General features: G+C 36.9%; 1 protein-coding gene across 1 annotated transcript; it reads right to left on the bottom strand.

Moving 5' to 3' along the window:
- Window positions 1–8,110: 8,110 nt before the first annotated feature.
- On the bottom strand, window positions 8,111–11,053 carry LOC140150301 (GTPase IMAP family member 7-like). The gene is made up of 2 exons (XM_072172309.1): window positions 10,963–11,053; window positions 8,111–9,081 (listed from the first exon to the last, which is right to left on the bottom strand). Exons 1-2 carry the CDS (start codon window positions 11,051–11,053, stop codon window positions 8,111–8,113), a joined length of 1,062 nt encoding a protein of 353 aa, XP_072028410.1.
- Between the last annotated feature and the right edge of the window lie 1,029 nt (window positions 11,054–12,082).

Here is a 12,082-nt window from a genome sequence, read left to right as displayed (position 1 = left end):
CACCGATTTTGAAAGCAGGAGGAAACCGGAGATCCCGGAGAAAACCTGAGAGAGCAAACATGGATCGGGATAAACCAAGTGCACATGAGTCCTTGGGCGCATGCTGGGATTGAACCAGGGACCTCAGTGGTGCAAAGCGAGGGAACTACCGCTGCGCTTAACTCGCCTCCCTCAATCATAGTGCCAAGATATTTATATGAGGACACATGCTCCACATTACTACCCTTCACCACTAGGGTTTGGAGTTGTACTTGACGCCCTAAAATCAATTATCATTTCCTTAGTTTTGGAAACGTCTCAAGCTATGCAATGTTATTTTGCGTATGTATACAACATGTCACATTATCCAATTCATTCCAAGGCATAGGTTTTAAACCTTTAGACACATCTGCTTCTGCTTGAGAACATATTACTGTAGCACTGAGTAATTCAATTTGATCATTTATCTTACAATTTAAAGCTACTTCATGAAAGTTGGGAATTCCCTTTACCGTGTAATCACAGTAAACAAAGTCAGGACTATTTATGTACTCGGAATCCCCTAGAATGTAAAGTGGATATTACATCATTTTGGAAATTCCCCAGGAAGTGGTGTAATATGAAAGGTTAATGTTTAAAATTAGTCTTGGAAATTTCCAGATTACATCTTATTTTGTAAAAGAGTGCTATAGAACGGGACATTTATTTATGTTTATGTATCAGAAGATTATCATGTTTTACTTTCATTTATTCAGATACTGTTAACTTTTCAAACAGTGTGTTTTCTTGTGCACTCTGAAGTGAATTTGGGTGAAAGGTGTGTTTGGCCTTGACGACTCCGTAACAATATTTGACTCACGTTGCTGTTGAATCGCACCTGCTGTCCCAAATCTACAGAGTGTATACACATTATACACACATACAGATAATACAACTTCTTTTGTATAAATTAATGTAGTTTTAGCCGACAGAAAAAGCATAATATAAAAAACATGTTGTGCATCTTCAGTGTTTTAAGGAAATCCATTCAAGCTATTTTAAGTTAAGAGCAGTCCTTCTGATTTCATGCCATTGCAACTCAAGTTTTCAAATTTTTGTTAACTGCTCTGAAACATGGGAAGCATCATTACATAAAGGGTTCACAAAAAATAACTCCCCTTATAATTACAAAACATTTTTTTGCTTAACTTGACATACATTTCGTTGATTTGAAAAATTTAAAAACATGTGAATAAAGGAATTATTTTCCTACCCTCCCAAAGTTCTTTTTAATAAAAATCTGTTTGTTTTGGCCAAAAATAATCACATTTTCCAAAAATGATGCTTTCAGAAAAAGTTGCACTTTTCCACATCCTATACATGTAACTTACAAAAACATTCTCGATATCAATGTTTTGATTGATTTAATGGTGTTTTTGTGTTCTTTCATTTTATGTATACGATAACCCAGTCACCCATACAATCATCTTGCAATTTAAAACAATGATTTATTGACATGTAGGGGGTATTTCTAGAAGCTTTTGAGCCGGTGTGTCAAAAATGGTAAAATCAATTACAAAACATTTCTTTGCATAACTTGACATTCATTTTGTTGATTTAAAAAATGTATAAATCTGTGAATAAAGCAATCTTTTTGCTACCCTACTAAAGTTATCCCTTCTCAAATTCCTTTTTTTTTTGGTAAAAAATAATCACATTTTTCAAAAATAATGCTTTAAAAAAATTGCACTTTTCTACTTCCCATACATGGAATGTACAAAACTTTCTCGATTTCAATGTTTAATTGTTTTGATTTCCTTTACCTTTCTGTCTCTGATCCCTTAATCACCCATGTAACCATCGTTTAGTGCAAAGTAATGATTCGTTGAAGCTAATTTTGACATAAATGAGGATTTTCTAAAAGCATCATTTTTGGAAAATGTGATTATTTTTTGGCCAAAACAAAAATATTTTTAAAAGAAAAACATTGGGAGGGTAGAAAAACGATTCCTTTATTCACAGGTTTTTAAATTTTTCAAATCAACGAAATACATGCCAAGTTATGCAAAGAAGTGTTTTGTAATTTTAGGGGGGAGTTATTTTTTGTGAACCCTTTATTTAACACTGAAGATGCCCAACATGCCACAATTACCATGATTACATAATCGGTTTAAAAAACATTTATGAGGGGAAACTGTTAAAAGTTGTGTTACCTGTATGTACAAGGGCACTTCGTGAATACACATAATCTTGGGCCATGTAAAATCACGTACGTCACTTCATTACCAAATACAAGGAGAAACAAAGTATTACCTGCAATTTTTTGTCACATTGTGTCGATCAACAGTGATTTGAGAAATAAAAGTTATTAAAACATAATGTTATTTGTGAAGTGTTTACTTGTGTGATTCAATGAGTAACATTAGTAGTTCCTGGTTGTTTGAATACTGTTCTACTTGACAGTGCTTTGAAAGAAATGAATAATATAGCTGGCTTAAATCTTTCAAGTGGAAGAATGCACAAGGAACATAATTTGTGAGAAGTGCAACTATGGATTAGCTCACAGATTTATTTGGTGTTTGTTTAGGCTAAAAAAACGGCAAATTCATTTTTTTAAACTTTTTGCTTACACAAACGAATATATAAGACCCCATTTTTGCCAAAACCATGCAAAATTACATACTTTTCCAAAAGTGTGTGCTTTTGCTTATACAACTTAGTATATACTATATTAATAAACGTATATAAGACCCAATGTCTTACAGTACATTATGCTTTCGGTGGTGGTTTATGCACCGCTTTTTACACCCATTTTTGCCAAAACCACATACTTTTGCAGAATATGTCATTTTGCATGATTATGCAAAATTACATACTTTTCCAAAATTGTGTGCTTTTGCTTATGTAACTAAGTATATACTATATTAATAAACGTACAAGACCTAATGTCTTAGTACATTGTATTTCTGGCGGTTGTTTATGCCACCTCCCCCCCCCAAAAAAAAAAAAAACCTACATACTTTTTCAAAATATGTCATTTTGCAGGGTCATAATGGTTATACAAAATTACATACTTTTCCAAAAAGTGTGTGCATTTGCTTATGCAAAGTATATTCTATATTATTGAATGTATATAAGACCTAATGTCATATAGAACATTATACTTCTGGTGGTGGTTTATGCCCCCCCCCTGTTTTGCCAAAACCACATACCTTTGCAAAATATGTCATTTTGCGTGGTTATATTAAAATTACATACTTTTCCAAAAGTGAAAAGTGTGTGCTTTTGCTTATGCAACTTCATATATACCCCCGTTTTTGCCAAAAACACATGGGCTACTTTTGCAAAATATGTCATTTTGCATGGTTATACAAAATTACATACTTTTCCAAAAGTGTGTGCTTTTGCTAATGCAACTTAGTATATACTATATTATTAATAATAATAATAATAAACGTATTATAAGACCTTTCTTACACATTATATTTCTGTTGGGGTTTATACACCGCTTTTTACCCCCCCGTTTTTTGCCCAAACCATGTACTTTTGTAAAATATGTCATTTTGCATGAATATGCAAAATTACATACTTTTAAAGTGTGCTATCTGCATATATTATATGCAATATGCAACTTAGAATATAATATATTAATAAATGTATAATAAGACCTTATGTCTTATAGTACATTACATTTCCTGGTGGCTGTTTATGCAGCACTTTTACCCCTAATTATGCCAAAACTTAATATACCGTACTAAATTGCAAGATATGTCATTTTGCATGATTAGGTCTATGTAAATTTAACATATTTTTCCAAAAGTGTGCTTTGCATATGCAACTTGGTATAAAGGCCTACTTTATTAATAAACGTATCTTTGGCCTATAATAGTACATCATCGTGGTTTATGCACCCCCAACGTTTTTGCCCTGATAGTTTTTTACCCGTAGTCTTTCACACAGCGTGCCAAATCTAATTAGTAAAATTGGAATGAGAAAAGTATTACATGTGTAGCCAAATGTCAGTTTGGAAGGGATATAAGCGAGAGATGAGACTGTTTTGAATCGTTTCAAACACCAAATTGTCTGGAATACCTCCAGCTACCTGCAAAAAGCTCCGTGAAATGAATGGTAACGGCGCATTATTAAGTGGTGTGCTCCCGCTTTGGTAGTATGCGCCCTGATTCCCTATAGCCAGTCCGTGTGCTTTCTATACAAAACATCTATTTTTGTATACGTACTGTAAAGTACGGTAAAGTATGATGTTTTGCATATGCAAAACTACATGTTTTTCGTAAGTATGTGTTTTTGCATATGCAAAAGTACATACTTTTATAAAGTATGTAGTTTTGCATATGCAAAACATCATATTTTGCGTAAGTATCTGCTTTTGCACGCAGCACCGGTTCGTCGACAACTGCGGTCATCAACATCATCTTCTCAGTTTCTTGAACGCAGAACCCATAGTGTGTCATTCGCAGACAGATCTTTCTCATGCTTTGGACCAAAAGAGTGGAACAAACTTCCCATCCATATTAGGAATGCTGAGACTGTTGGTATTTTCAAGAAGCTGCTAAAATGCCATCTGTTCCAACAAGTCTATCAGACTTGAATTCTCGTGTCTGCCTTTCGCGGCGCCTTTGAACAATTGACTTTTTGTATATTGGCGCATAGCTTTCAAAATTCCCATATTTGTGCAAATCAAAAACTCGCATGAAAACACCAAGTTTTTGTAAAATCGCCCAAATGTTATTTCACCAAAAATAGCAAGAAATGTTTCATTCACCAAAGTGAAAACAAATCACAATGATTAAAAATATTACGTTGAAATAATAACAAATATTTACAAACAAAAATTACCAGATGTTCCTAAAATGAAAATATGCCGATCAATAAATGTTTTATTGACAATCACAACAGATACAAAGAAACAATACATGATTTACAAGTATCATGTCGCCTGTGATTTTTACTTACGTATTTATAATGGTACAACCATAATCTGTCATATCAATATCATGCACTTGTCGACTATTACATGTGTCTGTTTTTACATATAGCTAGGATTAAATACCAAACTCATCTCAAGTGGCAGTCACTTCAAATCATTCCACAAGTCACGTTGTATAAAAATGTTACTGGTTACACCATCAAAAGATTTGGTACAACAAGAATTATATACCTATTATACAACTTATTGCCCCCTTCAACAATAGGATTCTTTAAAGCACTCCCGAAGTTTGAACTTTATATTTACACTGATCTTACATTTATTTTTCATTATTTGAAAATAAATCTTTCTTATTAACCCTAACCCCCCGAAGGGTTTTTTAGCGACTGGAAGGGAAAGAAGGGAGAAATAAAGAGAGAAAACAAACAAAAAGGTTGTTGGCTCTGGTGGGATTCGAACCCGAGACCCCTCGCCGACACCTAGCCACGGATCTTACGCTGCCCGGGCGAGCGAATTCGTGCCCATGATATATCACTTGGGGTGGGATGCACGCACGCGACATGAAGTTGTTTGTAGTGTTTTGTAGTACTCAGGCTTCTTAGGGTTAAATGTATAAAATTTAAAGTAAACGAAAAGGTAGAGCATCATATTATATTACAACAATTAGCCCAAAGCTCCATATACTAAATGTGTTTAGGTATTTATTGATAAATGCAAGAATAACATAGAACCAACACATGTCATAATAGCTAGTATCGTTGTCTTTCAATTACGGGTTCGAAACCTGGCAGGTGAAACCTTTTCTTTTAGGATATTCTTTTTACTTGGGTCTTCGACGATGCTATTCTATTTACAATACATACCCCTGAATCGAGCTAAGGGGTTTATTTTCTAGAAATAAAATTTAGATTTAGACAATTTAGACCAAGCAATCTTCTTGACACTATGGGTTCTGCTTTCAATCTTCTTAACACGACAAACACAACCTTCAACATCATCTACAGGGTCTGGCCACCCCCTCCCTCCGCTTCTGTGGCGTGGTGGAGGGTCAAATTTGCGTCGGGGACATTTACAGACTTGACATTTAATATGGAATATTTTTTCCGCACTGGCTAAATATTAATTGGGGTGTGTCGAGGGATGGTGTAAAATAATTGTTTGATACAAAATGTGCTTGCCATATATTTACATTATGGTGCTCATAATGTAGCGAATTTGCCTAAAATGGCGGATTTAGGGAGGCTGAATTTGAGCTTTGTGGGGGACACAATTTTAGACATGCAACATGGTTCTGTTATTATCAAATTTATAGGGGATTGAGGTGATATTTCTTAAACTTCGTCAGCAACTGGCATTCATCACAGCTGAAATACACTTACAATGTACATGTACCAAGTGTTTGAACAGGGGAGGAGCTTAAAATGGGGCTCTTAGAAGCTGTGTACTCAGAAAGTTTGAATAAACTTACGGTACAAAAACAGCTGTGTGGATTCCTGGTTGTCCAATGATCTCACACTGTTTCTTTGTGTACAGTAAGTTTATAACATTTGGCCCCAGGGGACCATTCAAACTTTCTGAGTGCGTATCACTTTTAAAAGCCATATTTTTTAAAGCTCCTCGCACTTTCAAAACTGGTAGATCACAGGTGCATTTCAGTTCAAACGAACACTTATTGGTATTCAGGTTTAGTAAAATTGCCTCAAACCTGAATGAATTTGATAATATCAGAATTATGTTGCTCAAATTCAGAAATTTTACCCCCACAAAAATCAAATTCAGTCTCCTTAAATCCGCCATTTTAGGCTAATTCACTACATTATGAGCGCCATAATGTAAACTAATGGAAAGCACATTTTCTGTCATACAATTATTTTACACCATCTTCCGACACACCCCAATTAATATTTAAACCAGATTTTTGATATTTCTACCAGACCAGTCTTGGAATTTTGCGAAAAAGTTTTCCATATTAAATGTCAAGTCTGTATTTTTATAAAACGGGGTGGGTGCAAGTCTACAAGCAATTTTGGCAGGTCGAAAAGGGACACAAGCAATTTTTTTACAGGGCACCTTTTAAATAACCGTAACATGCTCTAAAAGCTGTAGCAAAGCTGGGGGAGCGTCTTGGGGGAAAATTATAACCCTCCATGCTATGGATATTTGCGCCAATCCAGCTTGAAATGTGAGTAGAGAATCAGCCTGAATTGTGGCTGAAAAGAACAAAACAATGGGCCATTGTGCCGAAAGGTGGGAGAACATGTCCCCCCCCCCCCCACCCCATCATCCCTTTCTCTCTTGGCTCGACGCCCATTGCTATGGAGAGAAAATGATTCATTAAAAACACTCCACCCAGTCATTGTTCGAAATATTCTAACGCACAGCGTCCGTCGTACGTTTTGATCGAATTTGAGATACCGTCCATCACTAGTCACGGTCAAATGGTCAATCTTGGACGTCTAACAAAAATCTTAGGCGTGTAAAATCTTAGGCGTCTAAGATTTCATTGGTTAATAATTGAATACGCCTAAGATGATTGGTTGTTTTGGGATTTCTGGTCCTGTGATTCGTTGATTTAAGCCTACCGCGAAATTCTTAGACGCCTAAGAATGCATCTTAGACGTCTAAGATTGCATCTTCGACGTCTAAGGTTAGGCGTATTATCTTAGGCGTATTTTGAAGGTATCCGCCATCCATATCTCATAAATGTATGCGCGCAAAGAAATATTACAGCCAGACGTTTGACTAATCTTTCGACCGAATTCGCCAGCGAAGTGTTACGTGTAATCCGATTATTACCATGTCAACTGGATCAAGCTTTTGAATTCTGCACCACGATCGAAATGATCGCAACACAAAGTCTATGACATGTACTACCAATTCCAAAAGGTGCGTGATCCAGTTACAAGGGAGTTATGTAACCACTTCGCTGGCGAATAGACGCATATTTTATCATGTTTATATTACTCTAGGTCGGTAAACATGAGTATAAAGATTTAATCTTTCCCCAGAAGTGGACTTCTCTAGCATGTCAAGGGAAATATTAAATCTTACTCAAACTCGGTTTTTTCAGAAATACAGCACCAATAGGTCTTCATTTTTGCATGGTATTTTAGTTGATTTTAGTGCATGACAATCGTTTCCAAATCTTAATTTTGAAACAAAAAAATGATGTCGTCCTTCTCAGCAAAATATTACAATATTGATTTAATTGTATCCTAACAATGAGGCAACTTTCTTAACAGCTTTTACAAACCACCCATCTGGATCTGTTACATCTGCTTTCCCTTTGATGACATTTTCGCGAACGTCCTGACGAGCATTCCCTATCTTTTGGTTGATTTCCTCCGTAACAAGATCCCAATGCCTTTTGTAATTTGCCGTATGCGCAGCTGTTCCGGGTATCCCCAAATCCACTGGATCACCAGTTGACGGGTATCGCAGAGCATTCAGCTTCCGTTCCTTTTCGGTTTCCAGTTCATGTATGCGTCTAACGTCGTGTTCTTCTAAAGCTTTGTCGGCTGCTTCAAAGGACTCGTTCGAATGGTAACCTCCTCCATTGGCGGCAACCATATTCTTTACAGCTTGCATCAGGGTTTCTATTTGGGCTTTACATTTTTCTGCAGATTTTGTTCTGTTATCAAATGGGACGTAGCGGTTTTGAACCTCAGCAAGAAGCTTTTTAAGCGCTGGTGGTGCTCCTGCGATGTAGTTCGGAAAAGTCATCTCATCAGCCGCCAGATTGTCTTCCCCGGTAAACAAAACCATCGTATATGCCTGGGCTTCGATGCCAAAAATCTCCTGGAAGTACTCTGAAGCTTGTCTCATTTCTTGAGTATATCGCATATGTATCGGGATTACAAGGATTATTGCATGTGGTCCAGGCGCGACTACAGCTAACAGCTTCAAGATTTCCTTTTTTGTTTCGTCGTTTGGCTTTTTGGTATCAAATAATCCGGGTGTATCCACAATTAATAATGGGTAATTTTGGACAACCGCTTTGTGCATTTTGCATCTTGCCGTGACCGACGAAGCTGATACTTGAGAGTCAAATATATTGTCACCAAATATGGTGTTGGCAGTTGCGCTTTTTCCTGCTCCTGTTCGACCAAGCAATACAATCCGGTATTCTTGTCCTTTGACCTCATTAACCCTAGTAAGAGGTACACCTGCACGACCTGAATGAAAATGTAAAACGGAATTGGATAAGTAATCGACCTTTTTCTGAGCTCGATTGTATATAATTACGCAAAGATGTAGCACCCATACAACCCCTCCCCCTCCACACATGCACACCTACATGTATTCACCGGTAAACGTGAACTCTGTATACTGGACCAATGAACGCGGTTTTTCTCTGATTTTCTGTGCTTAACTGGGGAAGTTGATCCGTTCACAAAATTATACACATTTTTTAATTTAAAATCAACTTATTTTTTTATAGTAACCATAGAGGACACACTCTCAAATGCATTTTAGGCGGTTTGCAGTCAATTGTACATGTCAGCTAACCGGGGATGGTCCCCTCTTGCTGTTACGTCCACGATTGAAATGTAATATTTCATATTAAAGCAATGTGTGATTTGCTCACAAGGACGACCTCAATTGTTTTCGAATTTCTACATTTTGTACTAATGCCGAAAGGGTGTATTTTTTATTCAAACCGAGGCTACCCGGTTTTATTTGCTAGTAATTCCCCAATAGAGCTCCACAGTTAAATGGTTCCCTTTATTTTTCCTCATTATTTTGGCTTAGATGATTAGGATAACAAAATTAAGATTCCACCGAAATCATGCTGCGTTTGCCAGCAAACACCTACGTAATGTTATGCACGGCAAAATATCGAAGACATTTGAGTTCTTGTTGGCAGATGGCAAGGGCCTTTTGGTTTTCAAAGAATCCGTTACGGAACTCTACTACAGAGAACCCATCACCACTATTGTCACCTATGAAGTCTAATACTCTTGCGCAGACCAAAGACTGGGGAGAACAATTGGAGAAAATTCTGGAAAAAATAGCCCCCGGGGAAACGGTTTGGTAATGTTGTATATTATGCCCGCCTATCAGATGGTAAAACTAAGTATATACTGAACAGTAGACTCAACCTAGACATTGAGCAGGAGGAAGGGTCACTCCGTCCTATGAATGTGATGAACCTATGTCAAGTCAATTCATTATTTTAAGTAGATATCGCATGTTATATGTGACCGCACACCACGAATAAGCTGGAAAGGCAGCCCCGGTCAGTTTTGTTTGATTTCGTACTCGAAATAAAAAAATTTGACCGGGGTCGACTTTATGGCTCAAACGATATCCAACAGCGGGGTTATGGTTTGTTGAACTTTGCTCCTTCAACAAAATGGTATACATTTTTCGGTTCTAAATGTGTCTCTTTTCAAAAATTGTTAGTAATAAATATCAAACAGTCATAATTGGCGGTCATTTCAAATCATCCCCAAGTCAACGAGGTTCAGAAATGCCCTCTCGTTGTTAATTGTTGGTTATACATACCTAGACAAAATACCATGCTTTGTAACCCACCACTTGAACAGGATTTAGCCAAAGCAAACAAAGACTAGAGCTATTTAAGATTCTATAGAAATAGGTAGAAGCTTATTATCCTCTTCAACAATAGGATTGTTGATTGGTTTAAAAGGTGTTTGACTAGACTATCAAAATGAGATACATGTAGCACCAACTTCAGGCAGTAGAGCCTACCTTTGTTCTCATTATTTAAGTAAGATGTTTATAGTATTAAAATAACCTAATCAAAAGTAAATCTTATATATTAGCCAGTAAATTATCCAAAATTTGAATCGATCATTCCATGTCAGTTGAATTGAGCGACACGTGAGCTGTGCTGTATCGTCAAGTGTTTAAGAACATAAATAATTCATTATTTTACCATTTCAAATTCATATTTTGAATAATAAGGTCAAAGTGATTCACAAGGAGCGACAATATATATACAAGAAGGTGAAACATAACCTTTGATATAGAAGAAGGTTTTTTATCGAGGATTTTTTTAACGAAGAAAAAGCAAATTAATAAGCACATACTTGGTTTTTGCGGTGGTATCTTCTTCTCTTCTACTGCCTCCGGTTTGGAATACACTCGCTTTGGTCCGGGCTTTATTTTTCTATCACTCATTGTGGTTAGTTATTATGATTGTTCAAACTGTAATAAGGAAAAACAGATAATGCAACAGCACAAACGTATGTTAGCAGTGGCGTAGATTTCTTTTTGATATGGGGGGATGGGGTTGGAAAAAAGTTCTTGAAGTAACCTATAGTGAATCCAGCACCTTTTGGCGACAGAATAAGTTTATGGTACAAATGCGCGCTAAGCGCGCGAAAACTTTTGCCATATTGAAGCTTAACGGATGAAATCTGGTGCAAAAATGGAATAAATGCGTGCGCGCAAGAAAGTACACATCATGCACATGGAGCTATCATATCCGTGAAGGCGCAATAGATTACGTAACGCATTGTTCCTTTGTGCCGATTTGATTTACCGCCAAGCTATTCATCGAGAGGTACCTTTTGTTCAGGACAAAAGGGTTCCGCCATTTAATCGGTAACTAACCTGGTCAATAAGTGACCAAATAATGTCATGTGAAAGCGCCCACTTGACTAAGAGGTACCTTTTGTTCTCATACAACCCACAGGTCTTCGTCAGCACACAAAATAATACTTTACCGTCGATGTACCACCCACCTAATTTAGGCGCCTCATTTAAATAAATTCAGTAGAGTTGCTGATCGATTACCCGTAACAATGTGCCATGGCTGCCAGGTATATAGGTCTACCTGTCACTTTTTATAATTAACTACTTCGCAGTATATGTTGTTATCATGGTTATAGGCCTATTCAATAAAATCAAATGGGTTTCTTAATATCATGAATATCCATTTTAAAAGCCAGGGGAAAGTAAGGGAGTGAAGGAGGGGTCGAGGGGTGAAAAGGGGAGAAGCGGATGGTTAATCAAGATTGGAGGGGAGGGGAGGACGAGAAAAAGAAAAAGAAAAAGAAAAGAAGAGGGAGAGGAGTGGATGGGTAATCAAGATTGGAAGGGGTGGGAAGGAAGACAAAAAGAGAAAAGAAAGAGAGAAGGGGAGAGAGGGAGAAGGAGAGCGAGGGAGGAGGATAGCGAGGAAGTGACAGGCCCCTGCATAAGAAA

Source organism: Amphiura filiformis, chromosome 4 (assembly GCF_039555335.1).
Source record: "Amphiura filiformis chromosome 4, Afil_fr2py, whole genome shotgun sequence".
NCBI lineage: Eukaryota > Metazoa > Echinodermata > Ophiuroidea > Amphilepidida > Amphiuridae > Amphiura > Amphiura filiformis.
The sequence above is the reverse complement of the archived record's forward strand: the minus strand, read 5'-3'. Positions and strand labels throughout refer to the sequence as shown.

Coding starts and splice junctions, on each gene's coding strand:
- LOC140150301 (XM_072172309.1), bottom strand. CDS start 11,053: ATGAGTGATAGAAAAATAAAGCCCGGACCAAAGCGAGTGTATTCCAAA. Junction 9,082..10,962: donor GATACCACCGCAAAAACCAA/GTATGTGCTTAT, acceptor ATTTTCATTCAG/GTCGTGCAGGTGTACCTCTT.